General features: G+C 38.2%; 1 protein-coding gene and 1 non-coding gene across 4 annotated transcripts; both read right to left on the bottom strand.

Annotated features, from left to right (window-relative positions):
* Positions 1-856: 856 nt before the first annotated feature.
* On the bottom strand, positions 857-11,100 carry LOC145555849 (uncharacterized). Of its 3 annotated transcripts, none has more exons than XM_081617568.1 (10): positions 10,966-11,100; positions 9,451-10,195; positions 8,980-9,010; positions 7,949-8,801; positions 6,591-6,885; positions 6,266-6,490; positions 2,768-2,941; positions 2,053-2,259; positions 1,861-1,974; positions 857-1,477 (listed from the first exon to the last, which is right to left on the bottom strand). In XM_081617568.1, the coding sequence occupies exons 2-10, from the start codon at positions 10,144-10,146 to the stop codon at positions 1,133-1,135; spliced, it is 2,940 nt and encodes a 979-aa protein (XP_081473694.1). In that variant the 5' UTR covers positions 10,147-10,195; positions 10,966-11,100; the 3' UTR covers positions 857-1,132. The 3 variants fall into 3 exon arrangements, 2 of the variants coding, with proteins under 2 accessions (XP_081473694.1, XP_081473695.1); XR_014091590.1 differs by having other exon boundaries at positions 1,338-1,477; positions 2,073-2,259; XM_081617569.1 differs by lacking the exon at positions 10,966-11,100 and having other exon boundaries at positions 9,451-10,910.
* Positions 11,101-17,003: 5,903 nt separating this feature from the next.
* On the bottom strand, positions 17,004-17,110 carry LOC145556940 (small nucleolar RNA R71). Its single transcript, XR_014092031.1, has one exon. It is a non-coding gene; the product is annotated as a small nucleolar RNA R71 (small nucleolar RNA).
* Positions 17,111-21,062: the final 3,952 nt, after the last annotated feature.

The following is a 21,062-nucleotide window of genomic DNA, read 5'->3' as shown; positions in this document are numbered from 1 at the left end:
GAAGGAATCAACCAACGTAAACACCAGAAGAAGTTAGCGGAGAGAGAAAAATATATCAGTAGCAATTTAGTCCAAAAGGAATTTGAAATGACATATTGTAAGGCAAAAAATGCCAGCTAATCAATTTAATTATCAAATGGCAAAATTGTAAATAAATCAACAATTTTGTATTAAATTTGGGTCCCGCTGTTGTTGATTTATTTACGAAAATGCCATGATGACTGGACATATACGTTGTTTTATTTACCATTTTGCCATTTGATAAACAAATTTTGTTTATCAAATTGATTAACTAGGACTACCTCGTTGTAGGGTGGAATTTCAAATTCATAAAAATGACAGATATAATTATAGGCTTGGATTTGGGCCAAATACAAATCCAAATTCTTAATTTATCCAAACAACATATTTGACCCAATTTCAGAATTTGAAATGAAATACTTGGATCCAAACAGGCCATGACGTTGTTTGAATAATCAATCATTATTAGCCATATGAAACTTAAGATTTCAGTTGAAGAAAATTGAAGGACTAATTCCAAATTTTCCTTGGCAGCTGGAATTTGAAACTCAGCAACAATCTGAAGTCTAATACACCAAATTGAAGCAATGGAAGGCTTTGAAAGTATGAACGTTTCTATTGCTAAACAAATAACTGATCTAAATTTTTATTTTTATTTTTTTCTTTGTGAAAGAAAACGAATTATGAGCAATTGTTTTTATTAACTGGAATTATTTTTGATGAACTGAAATTATTTTTATTGTTTTTCTATTATATATCTTCTTAAAAATTACTAATTTTTATTGAACTGAAATTACTTTTACTAAATTGAACTTGATTCCTTAAATAATTTAATCATGCTTCTTAAATTAATGCTGTATTATACATAGTATACAACACCTTGTGGTAACATGATAAACTTAATGAATAATGATGTCAACCATAACAGTTCTGTTTCCATAATATGCCTAAGATGAGCAAGATTGAAATTCCATACTACACCCCTTGATTTATACAGTGCTTCGTGTTCTGATCTTCCAGTGGTCACAACAGGGATTTACCTACAAACTGATGAGTGGAAAAGGATCTTGCTACACAGTTCATACATCTGTACAGCTATACGCAATAATATTCACGATTCTACTTCATCCCAAACTTTGCGAAGAAGTTGGTATCTGATGACATTGTTTTGGTGATTTTGCAGCATTTTATGATTTTCTTTTACTTGAGCAGGAAATGACTGGACACCCTCACTCAGAAGAGCTTGTAATGGTGAATCCAGTTCATCTAATTCATCATCACTTGTGTTTGACCTTCTAAGCACTGATCCACTTCTTCGTAACTGGGATGGGCTTTGTCTTCCTAAATTTACCCCAAGTGCACTGGTTAGTGAAAATGGTGTCGGAGGAGAATAGGATACTGCAGGTGCTGTGCAAGGACAATTCATGATAAATCCTTCATCTTCATCATGGACGCTCTGCAAAAAGTAACATTATTAGCAAGTTGAACTGCAGATCATTCTGCGAGAATTCAGAATGTGTTGCAGCCTCTTGCAGCTAACCAACTTAACTGAATTTGTTCCTTATAAGATGTAATCGGGATTCCCTGTTTCTCGTAGTGAGAAATGAAATTTGTTTCTCATGGGGGCATTTTCGTGAATAAATCAACAACTTTTACATTATAGTGAGCTCCACAATTGAATAAACTTGAATAAAGTTGGTTTATTTACGAAAATGTCATGTGAAAAACAAATTTCAATATGAGAAACTGGGACATCCCCGATGTAATCCCGCATTGACAACCAATTTAAAAAACAGGTGGGAAAAGATGAGAGGAAAAAATATGTTTTGTTCAGCTAACCTCAGCATCCAATGCTTCAAGGACGGCAGCTGGGATTTTGTCTGAGCAAAATTCGTCAGAAACAAAATTTTCAAGAACCCTTTTAATAACTTGGGCACCGAATGAAGGGCATACCTGCAAAGATAGAAATTACCAAGGTGCCAGAGCTGGATTGCAATAATATGATAGTTTCAAAAGTGTAAAAGTCCAAACCTCTCTTCTGATTGACTCACTCAGTAGCATGTCTTTCGGAAGCATCATAAGGTCACTCAATGATTTAAGCAGATAGAACGATTTGAAGGATGAATCATATTGAAAACCCTCGCCGTCATCATCTTCCCTATCCTCCCTTTCATCTTCTGGTGCATCATCATCATCCATGCCAAATAGGTCAGATAACCATCTAGACCAGTTTCCAATCTGTCAAATATTCATGAAAGAGAATTTTTTAAACCATGTTGTCAAAGTCAAAAATTTGTACCCTTACATTTAATAGAAAAATGCTACATTATACTGCCACAGTCAAACCTTATCAACTTTGACCCTTGTTTACCATAAAAGACTTTTTAATAATATCATCACAAAGACGTCTTCAGATAATAAGTACACAACTCATCATTTATAGCAACAAATAAATGGTCAAAGTTGACAAGCTTGAACTAGTAGGCAAATGTAGCCTAATGGCTCAAAATTGGGCGTTGTAAGTCAGTATCTGTAAAGTAATGCAAGCCCGAAAGGCAAATCAGTCCAGGGCTGCCTATTCTGAAAGAACTGGTCAGGGGTAAAAAAAATTGAAGTATCTACTAGGATCTATTGATAACTAGATAGGAGTCCATTTTCAGACAGAAAGAACTCCGCAGATACAGATTATTAGCAACTACTTTAAGTAGAAACATAGTAATATACATAAAGTAGAAAAGCTCCATACTGCGTTTTTAAGCTGTGCACCAGAACCAAAGCTTGATCTTCCAGCTGGAACTGGGAGAACCTTCGGAAAGGTAATAGGATCAGAAACAGGATCAGTTGGAATGTCATCAGCAGATTCTCGAAGAATAGCATTAAACATGGCTACATCCAACCTTGCAACACATTGTTCCATTATCTACACCCATGATAGTACTAAATCAGTCAAGTCAGACATGGAGCATAAAATACCACAAAATCAGCAAAGAGATTATCGAAAGTTCTAAAATAATACTTCCTTCATTTTCTAATAGTTGCAACACACTTTTTCATGGTAATTGAGAAATGTGTGCCACATATGACTACACCTTTTTAATAAGGATAGCAGTGTAAATTTCACATAAAAAATAAAATAAAATAAAATAAAAAATAATAATAATAAAAAAAAACCTATCCAGTTATAGTGTGTTGCAGGTATTGTGACATTTCTATTTTAGGGAAGTATTGCCAATAGTAAAAAAAATGGAGGAAATATATATTTTATTACTACAGTGCACGGTGCTAAGAAAATATGTACTACGTATATTGGTGCTACATATGTATGTCATATTCACATTAATCACACACGGAAGAAACGATAAAGACTTGAAACTAAAGACTCTGCTGACAATTTTATTAAAGAATATTTAAAGTGTTGGATAAAAGGGGTGGGGGAGAACCGGAGAAGAGCATCACTCGCACTATACATGAATGAGGGGACAAGGGCTTGTAGTAGGATGACTTATAAACAGATAAACATCCATTTCCTCTCTGCCATGTAAGGTCTTATATTTTCACTTTATGTCTTTAGGATAATATGAACAGTGCCACATAATAACTCGATGATATTTCATTGATGGGTGAGAAAGTCAAACCCTATTGGAATGTGAACATTTTGCATTTTAAAGGTTCCAAACTGCAATTTCATCACCTGATAAGAGTACTATTATGAAGTTGCATACAGAGTTTAATAATTACTTTGGACATTGAATGTTAGGTATAGCAGATCACAGAAAAAAGATGGTAATGTACACTGCAATGTCCATGGCAGAAGAAAAGCCAGGCAGGAATATCCACTGTTAAGGCTGCCATAGTATTTAGAGCAAAGGTCTTCCTTAAGAGGTTCATGATTCAAACAGGAAGGGGCTTTTTAAGTCACTATATCTATTGGCATCTACTATGACACTATAAAGATAAATTGGTGATTACCTTGGTCCTTCCGACTAAAAATAAAACTATTAGGATAGTGCTATTATTAGCTTAGATGGTACTGACGTGGTACCAACAAGGTTTTAAAACAATACTAATATTAAAAGTCTACAAAAAGAGGAACTAGGATGAGTTATTGACCCATTGACTTGTCGGTCGCAGAGGGACTTGTCGATCGTAGAGGGACTTCTTTCGGAAAAAGAACTTGAATAGGGTAAAGGGTGAATTTCCAAATCCGGTTGGGGCTAAAGACTTTGAACTTTGAGCTTTTGAAGTACATTTGGTGATGGAGTCTAAATTTAAGTCATAGTCATTAGCAAAACATTTGTCTTTTGTAATCCAGTATAACCCTGTAGTAGCTTTCTTCTCAGCCAGCCTCTTATCTTTTCAAGCACGAAAAGCTTTACATTTGATAAGTGGGCTTTATGACCACTTTTATGACCCTTTCTCCCCTCTCTTAAAGCCCTTTCTCGTTCCTTTTTCCTTTTATTCTCCTAGTTTTGATGTAATTTGCTTACTTTCCCTCTCATAGTAGCTTATAGCTAATACTATGCGATTTTGGGTGTTTTCATCCCTTTTTCTTCCCTTATTTTAATCCCTCCACTATCTTGCTTATATTTATGTATGAGTGTTGAAGCTTCGCTTGAACCTCGGAATGCTTTGGAGTAGTGGAAGAGTGGAGCATGAAATCTATTATGAGAGTCGGATCAATTGCAAGGAGCGGCCACACACCCCCTTGAGGAGCGCGAGGCAAAATTACACATTTTCAACAGTAGAGAGGAGTGACCTCTCACTTTAATAGGAGCGCCTGCTCCTCTAGGGTGGAGCACCCGCTCCCCTAAGAAATCTCAAGACCCTCTGGAGCGGCCGCTCCCCCCGATGGAGTGAGGACAACCATATAGCCAAGACAACAAGTAGGACCTTCCTAGGGTAATCTCGACCCTAATGAAGTTCTTAATTTAATAGGGTTAGAAGTATGGAGGACATGTTTGATTGCAAGGGGTATAATGATGAAAAAAGGTGTAAATTGATCGTCATTAAATTGAAAAAGCATGCTTCTTTGTGATATGAGAACTTTAAGAACTGTAGAACATATACATAGGGCTTTTGTGCCTAGAGACTAATTGCAAGATGCTCGCCTTAAGTTGAATGTTCTTATTAAACAAGTTTCCATGTCGATTTTTGGCATTCAGCTTACTTGTCTCACCCTTATAAGCAAAGGGTTTCTTGAAAGTAGGTTTTGCATACCCAATATGCATTACTCAAATTTGTCATACTTCCCAACAAACCTCACTTATATAATATTGTAGTCCATTCAACTCCTTATCCTAAAACTTCATGATAGTTGGAGGGGTTACTTGAGGGGTTACTAAGTCGGAGGGGTGACTTAAGGGGTTACTAGAGGGGTTACTTGGTATGGTTAGGGGTTACTTGGTCCGGTTAGGGGTCACTTGGTCCGGTTAGGGGTCACTAGGTTGGTGGAGTTACTTTGTCATTTGCTGATTCGGCACCCCACCGCATGGTGCGCCGCACTAGAAATGCACTGTTCTACGTATAATCAACAATGAGAACAAAATAAGAATCTAAAAATTGCAAATATCATTCTTAATTTTCTACTTAACAAATTTAATTGCATATGGTTTGTTGAGTAGTTAGATTTACTATAATTAGCTAGTGGAGAAATAGTTATCGGTGTTTTATTTTTAAAACTCCCCCTCATCAATAACTTTCTTTTATTGATGCCATTGAGATTAAACCAAGCTTCTTTTGTGATTCTTCAAACTTGGTTCCACTTAATTTTCTGAATGATAGGTTCCAATGTTTATCTCGTCACGCAACACCTTTCCTCGTACATAGTGATAATGTAATTCCACATGCTTAGTTCATATTGCTGACTTGTTATTGCAATATAAATTCATAGGATAATTAACTTCTTGTTGAAGATCTATTAACAATTTTATCAACCAGCAACTTTATATAGATACTTATCAGTTGTTGGTTTGGTTATTTCAATTTAATGTTTTCAAATATCAAGGTTTTTTTTAAAAAAAAAAACAAAAAAAAAAAAAAAAAAAAAACAAAAAAGTGAACAAATATTTATATAGAGATGTTAAAGTTGAACATTGCCACGTGAATATCAAAATGAAGCATGAATTGAAACAAAGGTAGTACCGAAGTAGGTATGACAACATCCAAACAAACTACAAGCACATCCCAGCGAGACAAACTATTTTCAGTCTTCATTGGAAATTAAGATTGAAGCAGATAAACTAACCAATTTGGCCAGCACTGGCAAGCAGCCACATTCATGACCTCCAGCTCGGAGAGGACAAAGCCTCTCACTAGCATCCTTGAAAGCCTTCTTCCAAAGTTCTAATGAGAAGTTGACTTGCTCTTCATCACTAGAAGAAGATGACCTCCTATACTTGTTCTGAAAGCCAGAATCCACTTCATTTTCAATCATCTGAGCAGCTGAAGACTGCATGTGTGGAGTCAAAGTCTGATAAAAAAGAACTCAATCTGGTCAACTCTCTTGAAAAACATTAGTCACAAGAGTACGAGGAAAAGAGAGAGAAAGAGAGGGGTGAACAGAAAAGGACCTGCCACCAAACAGATTCTACAACTCGTGAAAAGATCCAAGATTCAACTTTTTCTAATGCGGACATGAATACATGTGGATCAACCCAATCTTGGGAACTTCCATATACATCAAACTTGTTAGCTTGCTTGTCAGAAGAAGAAACCTTCCACTTTAGTACTGTTGATTTCTGATCTATTCCCTTTCTAACTCCGATATCAGCTAAAGAGCTGGCAGATACTGGAAGTTGTTCTTCTGAAAAGGCCTCGGTGAGAATCGCTCGGAGTACAACACAATTTGACAGCCAGAAGGTCAACCTGCATTCAAGAGAGTGCAAAACTACAGATAAGTTCCAAGAAAAGAAAAATGCCCTACATAATGAATAACATACGTTGGAAACGTTTTTATAAGAAAATTGATAGATTGCATCATCTAAAAGAAATTTAGACCAGAAACTGCAGCCCAATCTGACTAGTAGTGACATGCTTTCAAATTTACTCATTGTAAAAGTATAATTAGATTAACAGGAGTCTAAGGTGCATATATTTCTCCGACTGGATGTGTGTCATACGACCATAGAAGGTTCACTTGAGCCAACATTTTTAACTTTGATAGACTCATGCTTGCTGGACCATCACCCACAGCATTAACAGAGTACAGAGGGAAAAGGATCAAATCTTTGATTAAAAATATTGGAAAGCAGAAGTTTGTAATAGCTAGCAACTTTAGGATGCCAATCTCTATTAGTGAATATAGGTCACCACCCTCAAATTAGTGACTTGAGGTCACAACTCTCTAACGATTTACTCAAAAAATCCGCCTACCTTCTACTTTCTCCATCCATCTCTATATATACTAAAGCTAAAGACCATTAACCTAATAATACTAGACTTCCCAAATTTCCCCTCCTAAGGTTAGTCTATTACATAAACCGACTAGTGAGAATTTTTATGGTGCATTGGTGCTCACATCATCACCCCACACAAGTATACCAAGCCTAATAAGGCTTACAACCACAGCAAACAATATCTGTGCAACGATCACATGACCCTAATGAGACTGCAATCTAACAAAAGGTAGGAGGGTCAAAAATCTTCAACTCTCGATTGACTTATAACTTCACAACAAGATGTAAAGATTTTTCAGTCATGAATCTAGTTACATTGATATAGTTCATAACAATCATAAGTTATGATTTTTCAGTCGTGAATCTTTTAGGGAAATTCTAGGCAGTACCCTTGTGCTATTGCATTTTGCATTTTATATTTGGCACCTTAAAAATTAATTGATGTTCACAAAGTACTTGCTTTATTGCCTCATGTAATTTTTGAAAAAGCTATGTTTTTAAGATATGCAGAATAGAATGTCACGTAAACGTACCTTGGAACATCATTTCCACAAGCTTTTGCCACAACAATTAATCCTGAAACTGCAGTTTGGGCTGCACTGGCTCTCTTGATTCCTGTACCAGCTTGAATATACAGTCTAGAAAGGCGCCTTGCTGGCGCATGAACCTTATTAATGGAACTTCCATGCTCAGCAACCACTGAATAAAGAGAAACCTCAAGCGCAGCAGCTTCTCTCAACTCTCTCTCCAGTATTTCTATCCTTTGTCCCAGTCCCTGGAGTTTACTATCAGAAGAGGTACATACTTTTTCAGCTGGATTGGATTCCTGTCTCAGAATATTTCCAGAAAAGCCTCCTGTGGGGCCGCTGCCTCTAGAAGATTCTGTTGAGGATCTAACAGATCTCACATGCCTAACTCTATCCCTAACGAGAAGTGACTCACTTCCAGACAAGACTTGTTTTTTAGTTGCATCCAGTGAGAGCTTATTGTATGATGCATCTCCTAATATATGTTTTTCCACTTCCAGCATTCCCCCTGCCTGATCATTTTTCTCGTTCTTGTCTCTATCTTTGACCTCCACACCATCAAAATCAACTGTAGGCGCAACCTCAATACAAAATTTTCTTTCTGGAATCTTCGAATTTTGCACACTTTCTCTAGTGGCTTGTATTTGATAATCATGTTCAGACTTGAGCTTCGCAGGTACTTCAACTGGAATTCCTTTAGCAGTAGATATAGGTGGAGATTTATTTGTTGTTGAGATAGCAAGAATTTGACCTTTAAGACCATCAACCTCTACTGCAAACTTTTTACTGGTTTCATGCACTTGGTGTGATGCAGAAGATAACTTTTCCAAGTTCAACTCTGAATCCAATTCAGAGGTGTCTGACAAAAAAGAAGATACATTATATGGCTTCCCCTGTTTATAAGATTTTTGTAAACATAGGATTAGAGGAAGAATAAATCAGATTTTCACAACTTCCGCAATTAATGCATGATTCATAATTTGACTCTGATACTATGCGTCAGTTTTGTAGGCACATCATTGTTTTTCATTGCATACCTGTATGGGATTCTCCCCTCTTCGAGCCAGTCTGTGAAAGAGGAAGAAAGATGAGTAAATAAAAAATAGTATATAAAATTGTATGATAAAAATCAATTAGCTACCATCCCACAAGCACAGCAAAAAGCCACAGCAAACATTTTCCAACAGAAAAAAAAATAGATAGGATGATATGCTTCACATAATTCCTATTCCATTCCCCAAAACTTTCCTCCACTCTCAACCTAACATTTCATATGTCTTTAAGAATTAAGATAACTCAAGTTCTTACATCATATGTATGAGAGAAAAGCCACATAGCATAAACAGGTATCTTAAACTTAACTACAACTACAAAGATTGGAAATACAGGAAAGACTATATTAGAAAAATAAAATGGAGTAAACAAAGATTGCAATCAAGCAGATGAACATTCAGCCATAGACATTAATAAGGAAACACAAATATACTACCAAATTTAGAGAAAAGTACCTCATTTTGTGAAGGTAAAGCTCCATTTGATTCAAGAGCAGATAAAGCAGTAAGTGAAGAGTGTGACGAAATATCATCATCAGTAAAGGAAGCAACCTCAGCTTCATCAGCATACTCCTCACTAATTAGTGCCGAGATTGAGTCCCCTTCATCCTTATCAAGTGATGTTTCTTTGGCTAATCTACCTCTCAAGGATACACCTGAGCGAACCTTATCATATGCCTGGATTCTAAAGTGTAAAATTGGTTGTGCTGTGTTCCTGAAGCTCCGGGTACAATTCATGGGAACACTTAAGCTCATTACCTCTTTAATAACACCATAGTCTGCCAAGTCCACAATTGCTGTACCAAGCAACTGTCCTTTTACCGTCTTATCCCTGCGAGGTTCATACAAGTTGAATTCTAACAAGTTCTTGTGAAACATATCTACATCACCACTTTTAACCGATAAATCTCTTGACAAAGTGACAGGAACTCTAAACGATTCGTTGATTAAAATCTTTCCATCCTCGATTGAAGGAACCACAGAGCTAGTAGACCCAGAATTGCGATCACCGTTTTCCCATTGTATCAAGACAGAACGGACAGTTTTTAGTGATTGTGTTGGAGGCCAAGGCTTAATATCTTGGATATGAATCACATAATCAACCTGAATACTAGGACCCGTCCTATACTTGTTCCTTGTACCCAAAACCATTGCTCGATTACACTACTGTAGTAGGTTAATTACATAAAGTCGAACTGGTCTAAACAACACAAAGATGACAATTATAGTGATTGTTAATTAGATTATTTCCAATATCACAAGAAATGCTAAATCAATGTCATGATGATGGCAACATAAGGATACAAATTCAATAAATTTAAAAAATAATCATTACGGAGTAATAGGTAAATGCATAACAAACAAAATTCAGTGAGTTGCATAGCACAATAACATAAATAAGTTCAAAAGGCAATCCTACTTACTTCGTATAGGAATACTTTTAACAATGAAATTTATCAAACTAGACTCACAAAAATATATGAATATAGATAATAATAAATTAAAATTAAAAATTAAAAAAAAAAAAAAATTGAGCACCTGAAACAAGAATTCGAAAAATCAAAAAAGGCAAATTAAGAAATAAGCACCTAAAACAAGAATTTGAAAGGCTAATGCAAATTTGAATCTTAACAAGTTAACTAAAAATTATCAAAGAAAGAGTACAGTATTCAGCAAATTAAAGGCATAATTACAACTAGCATTGCAAATTTGCAAGTAAACTGAACACTCAACAAATAATTATATAATTTATTACCAACACAATATAGATCTATACGAACAGATGAAGAATTTGAGTGAAATATACTAAAAATGCTAAAAATGTCACAATAAACAGAAAATGAACATGAAAATTAAACAGTTGCAAGTACTCTTAACACTAAAAAAAAGGAGGAATGTAATTTATGAACAATGATAAAAATGGAAAAACATAGGAGTAAGTGAGAAAGAAGTAAAACAGGGAGTACTCACCAAAAATGAGTGTTGTTGAAAAAGGCGTAATTTGAGAGGAATGAGAGTAATGGAGTGAAGTACAAACAAAAACAAACATAAAAAATGAGATGGTAGAATTTAGGACAGAATGTGACTTCAACAGTTCGATGATTATTCTAATCTTTTAATTTTGAACTCCGTACAAGATAGTAGAAGTGAACAGAACACTGTTGACTGTTTGAGTGAGAACAAACATCTAAGTTTGCAAGGTGGAGCCGTGGAGGGTGTTTGGTTCGGGTTCGGGCTTGCCCCATTTTCTTAACATGTTACAAAAATAAATAAATAAAGTTCATCCTGTTTTTTTTTTTAGTTGTGAAATAAAGAAAATACAAGGATTAAAAAAACATTAAAAAGAGTGGGTTATTTAAAGGAGTCTCACTCTGTAGGCTAGGGTTTCTTGTCGTGCGGAGGTTAGAGTGCTGGTTCTCTTGCGTGTTCAAGCCTAACTCCCCTATTGCGGGGTGGTTGTGGGTCGTGATGGCGAATGAAATTCTTGCAAAGTGGTCAAATTTGAAAATTACAAAGTACGAGGAGGATATTGCGGACCTAGGACCTTCAAATTTGGAGGATCAAGAAAGCAAAATTGCTCTCTCGTTGGTAGGAAAATTGTTGACTGTAATGAGATCGTACAATTTTGAAGCCCTTCAAAAGACTTCGAAACAGATTTGGGCGTTGAAGAGGAACGTTGTGTTTAGGAAAATTGAGAATAACCTATTTTTCATTCAATTCTTTCATTGGTGTGACAAAGAGAAGATTTTGGATGGCGCTCCATGGAACTTTGACAATCAACTCCTATTGCTTGGAGAAATTCATGGTGATGAACAACCGGACTCAATTGGATTGAAACACTGCCCTTTTTGGGTAAGAATTTACAATCTTCCTTTTGATAGTCGCTCTAATGCTAATGTTAAAACCATTGCGGAGAAGGTTGGAGTAGTACTAGAAGTGGAAGATGATGAACTGGGGTGGGACAAATCGAGACGAGTTAGGATTTTTGTGGACACATCAAAACCATTACGGCGTGTTCAAAGAATAAGGAACAAGAAAAGGACTATTTCCATTATTCAATTTAAGTAGGAACGCTTGTCAACATTCTGCTTTCTGTGTGGAATCCTAGGACATACAGAAAAAGATTGTCCTAATGTAGCGAAGGATGATCAGCTGGATGAGAAGCAGTGGGGTTTATGGCTTCAGGCTTCCCCTCGTAAAGGGAGAGCGAAGCTCAAAGAAGAGGTTGAGAAGATATGTTCATCGTCGCGAAAAGGTTTATTGTTTACTCATAAACCTTTGGACTTAAAGGATCAGAGTACACAATGCAAGAAACTTGGGAGTGAAATAAGGAGTGAGGTGTAGGAGTTTATAGGTACGAATGCAGAAAACATGAATCATATTCATATAGCACCTAATCCCAATATCATGCATAACACATAAAGAATTAGAATTAATACATTTGAAGCGTGATTCCACGTGTGATCGAACAAGAACAAGAGAGACAAAGAACCTCAAACGTGATTCCTCTACTTGGTCCCAGGCACGGATTAAGACCTCCACTAATGCTAGTTAGTTGCAATTGAACCCTTCAATTGACCTTCTAAGGAGAAGAACGAGCAACGAACCAATCATGAACCACCACACGCGCCACTAGGGGTGGTCGGTCGTGAGTCCAAGGGGGGGAGAGAGCCGCGGGATAGAGAAAGAGTGTGTGAGGGTTTTGGGATTTCTGGTTGCTTGATGCACAATCAATTGTTAATTGTGTTCTATCTTACAACCCTAGGCATGGATCTTATTTTTAGATCTCATCTTTAAATAAGAGTCCATGACAAGGCCCAAAACCTAACTCTAATCTAACTATGCTAGCCCAATCCAATTCATGATTAGTTACTCATTCATGAAGCCCATAAATGGGCCTCTAACTTGCTTAACCCAATATTCTTGTGTGTGAACTCATAGGATCCATTCTAGTGGGCTTTGGACTATTTGACTAGCCCAAAGATCATTGATCATATTCTAGCAACAGATAATGACGACCCAAAAGAACGAACTTATTATCTCCATAATAGTGATCCTTGATATATCTAGTAATTGCACTTATCGAAGACAGAACTCCTTCATGAGGAGGAGGGGTTACTATTAACCAGATGAGCTAGGGGAAATCTATACTCGGGACTGTGGGAGAGAGTGAGGAGCTCTAGGACTCGACACTCCATATTGCTTGTGGAGTGCAGGGGAATCAGATGGGGGGTCTTGTGTAGTAGTGAGGGAGTTGGCAGGTGATGTTGCGAGGGTGAATAATAAGGAGGATGCTAGTGGGGAGTTAGAATCAGGAGTGAGTGGGGTTTTGGGGCCTGTTGTGGAGTTTGTAGTAGGAGGGGGTCAGAAGGTGGGTAAGTTAGGTGGGAAAAAGTTTAAGAAAGTGAAAGAAAAAGGAGGGAGTGGTTAGTGTAAAATGGATTATGAGGGGTAAGTATTACTGGGAAAGAGGAACAGAGAAGGGAATGGAGACATGATGAAGTTGGAGAGTGTGCCAAAGAAAATTATGATTGATGAAAATTCTAATGGATTGCGGTTGGCGGAGGTAGCATATGAGCTACCCCGCCAAGCTCAATGAGTATTATAAGTATTAACTGTAGAGGGTTAGGCAATACCTCTGCAGTTAATAATATTTGAAACTTAGTACGAAGAGAAGCCCCGTCTTTTATCTTTCTTATAGAGACGAAATTAAGTAGTAGGGAGATGAATAAAATTCGTTCAAAGTTAATTGGCTATGAGGGGTTGGCAGTTGATAGTCGTGGGAGGTCCGGGGGAGTTGCTTTGTTTTGGTTGAAAGGGATTAATGTCGAGCTGCGATCAATGTCTATTCATCATATCGATGTGGTAGTTTTGAAGGGACTGGGAAGAATTAAGTGGAGACTCACTGGGTTATATTGATGGCCGGAGGTCTAAAATCGTTATCTCTTGTGGAAGTTATTGAATGAGCTGGCGAATGAAGTTAACATGCCATGGGTTTGCATTGGTGATTTCAGAAATCCTCTTTGATTCGGAGAAAAAGGGGGTAAAGGTCGTGCTAATTGGAAAATGGAGAACTTTAAAGAGGCTATTGACTTATGTCTGTTACGAGATGTTCCTTTCACGGGCTATGGTTTTACTTATGATAGCGGACATATTGGGGAGGATAACATTAAGTGTCGACTAGGCAGGGCACTAGCTAATCATGAGTGGTTGGTTGTTTTTGAGAGAGCAAAGATGGTTAATCTCGAGCGTGAGTGGTCTGACCACTCACCAATAAAGTTGCTGCTTGATTAGTTTGATGGGGGGTACGGGTGGTGGGAAGGAGAAGATCTTTAGGTTTGAACAACTCTAGATAGATCACGAAGGCTGTGAGGACGTGGTAAAGCAGGCTTGGCAGTTAGGTGGAGCCTCTGTAGAAAAATAAAATTGAGAGTTGTGCTATAGAATTGAAAATGTAGAGCAATAAGGAGTTTGGGAAAATCTTTAAAGAGATTAGGAAAAAAAGAAAAAGATTGGGAGTGTTGAATAAGGGGGCCCTATCTATAGCTCAAGTAAATGAGAGGAAGAAAGTGGTCAAAGAAATTAATGATTTACTCCATCAAGAGGAAATATATTGGAGACAGCGTTCGAGGGTGATGTGTCTATTTTATATATTATTTTACCCCTGTCCCTTGGTCATAATTAGTAGTGTTTTTGGCTCTTTAGAGCCACTTTTATTACTAATTGGTGTTTTCTAGTGTTTTCGTAGATTTGGTTGACTTCTGCAGGGATTTATGCTTTTGGAGTATTTTCCCGAGATATTTTGGAGCAATCACGAAGATTGGAGAAGCACGACCAGAGTTTATAGCCCAGGGCCGGTTAGAGCCATCGAACCGGTGATTAAGGGCTCGGTATAGGTGATACCGGGGCATTTGGACCGAGTATTCAAGACCCAAAGAGGAAACCCAGATTGGCCCGAAGAATTGGAGCCCAATCGAAGTCCAAATAGTGGCCCAAATGAGCCGCCCGGCCAAAAAGGCTGGCGCCCGGAGGCGCGCCGGGCCGGGCGGGAGAAGCTTAGTCTGGCGCCCGGTGACGCGCCCGGCCGGGCGCGAGATTAGTATTAGAGACAAAAAGGCGCGCCCGATCGGGCGGTGCCTCGCCTGATCGGGTGCGTGTTTTATTAGTTGATGTTTAACGTAGTTTTAATTTGTTTTAGCTTAGGATTTTTGTACGGAGTATAAATACTCCTCCGTAATACGTTTTTAGGATCACTTCTTCTCTTCTTCTTCTCCTCTTTACTTTTTCTTTACTCTCTTGATTATTCTCTTAGAATTCTTTCTCTAAACTTTTGTCCTTAATTCTTCCATTAATTCCAGATTACTTTTTGGTAACAATTTCTTCCCCTTTAGTTTCAGTTATTTTATTTACTCCCTTGATTATGCTTTTATTTATTTATTTGATTAGTTTAGTCATGATGATTTGTGAGTAGTTTAATTTCTAGGGTTTATGGGGATCTAATAAATAATATGAAGGGGTAAATTATTGTTGTTGATTATCAATGCTAGATTAATTTCCTATTGATTGATTTAATGCTCTGTGACTAGATTAGGCCTATCTTTTATGCATGAGTTTGACAATATTGATTCAAGAATCGAGAGATGAGAATTAATGTTTAGGTCTAGTTTCAATAGGCAAGTTAATTTATAAATGGTTAAGTCAAGATTCGAGAGATGAGATTTAATACCGGTAAATTAATTGTGTGATTGTAATACGTAGAGAGAGCCCTTTACAATCTGGTTAATTGATGCATTGATGATTGACTATTATTGACTATTGGTATTGCATGATAATTTCTTATTGGATTGTTTTAATGTTTTACAATTGCGGCTTGTAAAAGTATAGCAATATTAAATTGATGAATCGAGCAGATGTTAATTTGATATTAAAGGCTATTTTCAATAAGAACTTAGATCTAGTAAATTGCGAGAGCCTGTTAGATCTAAGTTGGTTAATAAATTGCGAGAGCCTGTTAATCATGTTATTTATGCAATGTCAATGATTGATTACTATGTTTTACCCTGGAGTATTATTTATTGGTGAACCTATGCCCTAGATCCTTTCATATATTGTTATCTTCCTATTCTCAACCTTAGTAGTTTAGTTTCTTACTTAATTATAAATATTGGTTACTTAAATAATTTAGATTATAATAATTAATTAGAATTAAAAAGACTTGTTTCCCTGTGGAGTTCGACCCTACTTCCCTATCTACTTTAGTTAGAGATTTAGGTAATTTTTTTTTATTAGGGGATACGACTTTACCCTGTCAAAATTTGGCGCCGTTGCCGGGGAAACGATTTTATTTTTATTTCTGATTGTTTTTGTAGTCTAGATTATTTCCCTCTTTGTCTCAGAGAGCGTTAGTTCTCTGAGACAAATCTCATATTTGCTTCTAGTTTTTGTTTATGCTCAGGTGTTCCAGATCAGGTTATATCCCATTCGATCCTGAGATCGAACGTTCCTTCCATAGACAGAAAAACTTCTACAAGCAAATCCTAGCGGATTCTGGTGATAATAACAATAATCACCGCGATCCTCCAACTGATTCCAGCGATTTAGAGGCATCATCAGACGCAGAATCAGAGATGACGGCTCCAAAGAAGCTTAGTGATTATTCACAACCAAAGCTTACGGATTTTCCACATCTCACCCCTACTCCGGCTCTTGATGGGGTTCAATTTGAAATTAAACCTCAATTTATAACGATGATAGAGAGGAAGCAATTCAGTGGAGCCAAGGGTGAAGACCCGAATCTTCACATTGCCGACTATTGTCAATATTGCAACACAATCAGGCAAGCCGGGGTCACTCAAGACCAAATCAGGGAGATTCTCTTTCCCTTCTCTTTAACTGGAAAAGCTAAATTGTGGTTTAATGGCTTAAATAGAACTACACTTGGTATAACTGACTGGGAAACTCTTGTTTTGAATTTCTATAACAAGTATTATCCTGCAGAGAGAACAGCAGTACTACGGAGTGTAATTCAGAACTTTGCCCAAGAAGCCGATGAGTCTTTATATGAGGCTTGGGAGAGGTTCAAGGACTTACAAAGAGAATGCCCTCACCATAATTTAGCACAATGGAAGTTAATCCAAGCCTTTTATAACGGCATTGGAAATTCCTCTAGAATAATTTTAGACTCTGCAGCTAGTGGGAGATTTATGAATCTTAATGTTGATGATGCAGGTCAGGTTATTGAAGATATAGCGATACAAAATTCCCAATATGGGAATCCCAGAGGATTTGCTAACAAGGGGAAGCATACTGTCGACTCTGTATCCTTTTTGCAAGCTCAACTAACCTCTATTTGCCAAAAATTAGATAATCTGAGCACTGCTAATGTAGTTAATGTTTCTGCAATTAATAACAATTCTAATGAGGCTTTCTGTGAAAATTGTGCTATTGTAGGTCACTGGGAGCAGGATTGCAGGAGTTCCGTGGAGCAAGTTAATGCCTTCCAAGCTTATAGGCAGAATAACCCATACTCCAACACTTACAATCCTGGGTATCGGAATCATCCATACCTTTCCTACCGGAGCACTAATGTTCAAAATCCACCACCACAAGAACCACAGGCGCCACAGCAACAACAGCAGAAATATTATCATCCCAATGCTAGCCAGAAGAACCAACCACAACAACCCTCCTCATCTTCCGACCCTTCTCTGGCGGAAATTAGAGCAATGTTGGTCAATATGCAAAAGCACATGGAGAGCAGAGATGCGACAATTGATAAAATTTTAGCACATAATAAAATTGTAGATATTCAAATTGCGCAACTCTCCGCTACTCTACAAGCCCGCCAACAGGGAGCCTTGCCGGCACAGCCTACAAGGCCTACGGATCAAGCATTTGCAATTACTCTAAGGAGTGGTTCGAACTATGAAGGGCCCTCTATGCCCAGAGTTGATGAACCTGTTTTATTAAATACTGCTAATCTTGATTCCATTAAACCAAACAATGTAGTCGATAGCCCTGCAGGGCTAAAGGATAATACTAACATATCTAATTCTACATTGCAGGGTACAAGTCTAGAGAAGGTGGCTACTCCAGACAAGAATAAGAATGCTCTAAAGCCAATCATCAAACTTCCTTTCCCCAATCGTCAATTGAAGACAAACTTGGATAAGCAGTTTGGTAAGTTCCTGGAGGTGGTTAAAGATTTGAAGGTAACAGTTCCCTTTACTGAATTGATCACACAAATCCCCTCATATGCAAAATTTATGAAAGAAATTTTGACGAGAAAAAGGTCTATTAGTGAGGTAGATACAGTAGCTTTCACTGCAGAGTGCAGTGCCGTACTTCAAAATAAGTCTCCACCTAAATTAAAAGATCCGGGTAGTTTTTCTATCCCTTGTCATATTGGCAATCTCTTGATTGATAATGCATTATGTGATTTGGGTGCTAGTGTTAGCGTCATGCCATTATTTGTGTGTTCCAAGTTGAATATGGGTAAATTAAAAGCTACCAATATAACTCTACAAATGGCCGACCGTTCTTTCAAATACCCCTTAGGTGTTTTAGAGGATGTCCCCGTTAGAGTAGGTAAATTTTATATACCTGTAGATTTTGTTGTTCTTGATATGGCTGAGGATATGCAAACCCCAATTATTTTGGGTAGACCATTCCTTAACACTGCAGGAGCAGTCATAGATGTAAGAAGTGGTAATCTAGCACTATCAGTAGGGGACGATAAAGTTGTTTTTAATCTAAATAATGCCCCTAAAAGCTCCATGACTGAGGAGAAATGTTTTAGTGTTAATGTGGTTGTAAATTATTCTGACAAGCCCCAAGCTCTTGAAAAAGATCCCTTGGAGGCGGTATCTTGTGTTGCATCCTTTTCAGATGAGATAGATAAATGGCAGAAGGAAGTCGATGCAATAGAAAGAGCATTCTACAATGTTGGTCTTGGTTTCAAGGATGAAAAAGTGGAACCGATCGAGCAAGTTGTGCGAATCGAGCCTACGGTAAGTGTTCCGCCAGATCGAGTTGCAAGTGTTGAACGCAATGACAATTTGAAGCCACATTCGATCGAAGAAGGGTTTTTAGTGCGTAGCATTGAAGATCCCCCAGTCCAAGTCAAGGAGGATCCACCAGATAAGGCGACTTGGCGTCCCACAGATTATGTCAGGAAGCCGCATCGTAGCCTAAACATCGCTAGACCGGGTGAGAAACCACCCGATCAAGCGTTAGGCCAAGGGTTCTAGAAATTGTACTTGGTAAGACGGTCGTGCGGGACCTAGATAAACCAGCGCTTTGCGGGAGGCAACCCGTATTCTTATTGTTTTTTTTATTCTAGTTTTTCTTTCCTTTTTCTTATGAGAGGAGAGATGAGGGAATTTAATCAGTTCTGTGAGTGTTTGTACAGGTTTGAAGGAAAAGAGTTAGCCAAATTTTGGAGATAAGAAGAAAAATAAATTTCGCCGATTTAGTCTCCGGCCCGACCGGGCGAAGCCCGCCCGATCGGGCGCGAGAGCAAGGGTTTGAAAATAAGGAATTTCGCCCGACCGGGCGAGTGGCGCCCGATCGGGCGCGAAACTTGACGTTTACGGACTAATTTGTCCGCCCGATCGGGCAAGCCTCGCCCAACTGGGCGCGAGAAGGGCGAAAATTTTTGATTAAAAATCGCCCGACCGGGCGCGAGAGCAAGAAGAAATTAAAGTCGGCTGATCGCCCGACCGGGCGCGAGAATCAGCACAAAAATTATCCAGATCGCCCGACCGGGCGACCCACCGCCCGGCCGGGCGCGAGCCCATCCGCCCTCTTCTTCTTCCTTCTTTTCTTCTTTCTTTCTCCATTTCTTCCTTCTTCCATTACTTTCTCTCTCTAAAAACTCAAATTCTCTCTACCTTCTCTCTAAGATTTCTCTTCCATTTCTTACCCAAATTCAAAACTCTTTACATATTTGTGATCCTCTCTTCATCCTCTTCACTCTCATATAAAAATTTGACAGTTTTAATTCAATAAATTTTCAACCCATTTCTTCAACATGGCATCAAAGAGGGCTAGGTCCATTTTTGGTAGGAGCTCCAGTTCGAGGGAGGAATACGACCCAGACTTGCAGCTCCCGTATTGGCCGACGATCCGGATCGTGAGCCGGGAACAAAAAGAACGATTGGAGCATTTTGGTCGGTCGTGAGGTAATTCCTTCTCGGTGGTTACACCGCCCTACCTTAGAATCATTTGGTTTGTACGATTTTGTCAAACGATTTTTGAATGATATTGGCATGAGAAAATTTGTTGACATGCACTATCCTACATACCGAGAACTTACCTGTGAATTCCTGTCCACTTTTCATGTTGTTAGTAGTAGGAATGGGCCTAATTTATTTTTCAGGTTAAATAATAGAAATATTAGTTTAACTTTTGTTGAATTTTGTAAAATTTTTGAATTAAATTATGAATTATCTCACCAGTGGCATGCAGACTATAAAATGGGTGACTTATATTATGTTTTGACTGGTTTACCTGCCCCCGACCCCCAACATGCTAGTACCAAACCTATTCAGCACCCTGTCCCAAAAATCTGGCAAATATTTGCGGGTTTGTGTTTTTTAGGTAGGGCCGAGCCTCATAATGCTTAAACCAACGAACTAGCTGTCATAGGACACTATGTATACGAGTTTGGGAAATTGAACATAGGTAGGTTTATAGTTCACCATTTGAGTAGGCATGCCATAGCCAGCACCACTTCCAAGTCCCCTATCCGTTTAGGTGGCCTTATCACTCGAATAGCGGTGAAAAAGGCCGGTTTTGTAGTAGACGGACCCCACCAGCTGACCAACTGCGGACCAGATACCTACATGACTGCTAGGTATTTTGAGGATGTGGGGTGGGTTAGACCGGATAGCGAGCAGACACCATTTTGGTGTATTCGGACTAGGAACGAGCAACCCTTGCCCATTTTTCCCTTACCCAGTCCTGACTTGACCGCCTTTCCCCCAGGGCAACTTTCTTACACTTACGATGCTTTAGTTTCCAATGCTAGGGGGCAGGCACCACCACCACCAGTTCCACCACCCCAG

The sequence above is a fragment of the Chenopodium album genome, chromosome 8 (genome assembly GCF_948465745.1).
Source record: "Chenopodium album chromosome 8, dcCheAlbu1.1, whole genome shotgun sequence".
Taxonomy (NCBI): Eukaryota; Viridiplantae; Streptophyta; class Magnoliopsida; order Caryophyllales; family Amaranthaceae; genus Chenopodium; species Chenopodium album.
This window is presented reverse-complemented; position numbering and strand designations above follow the sequence as displayed.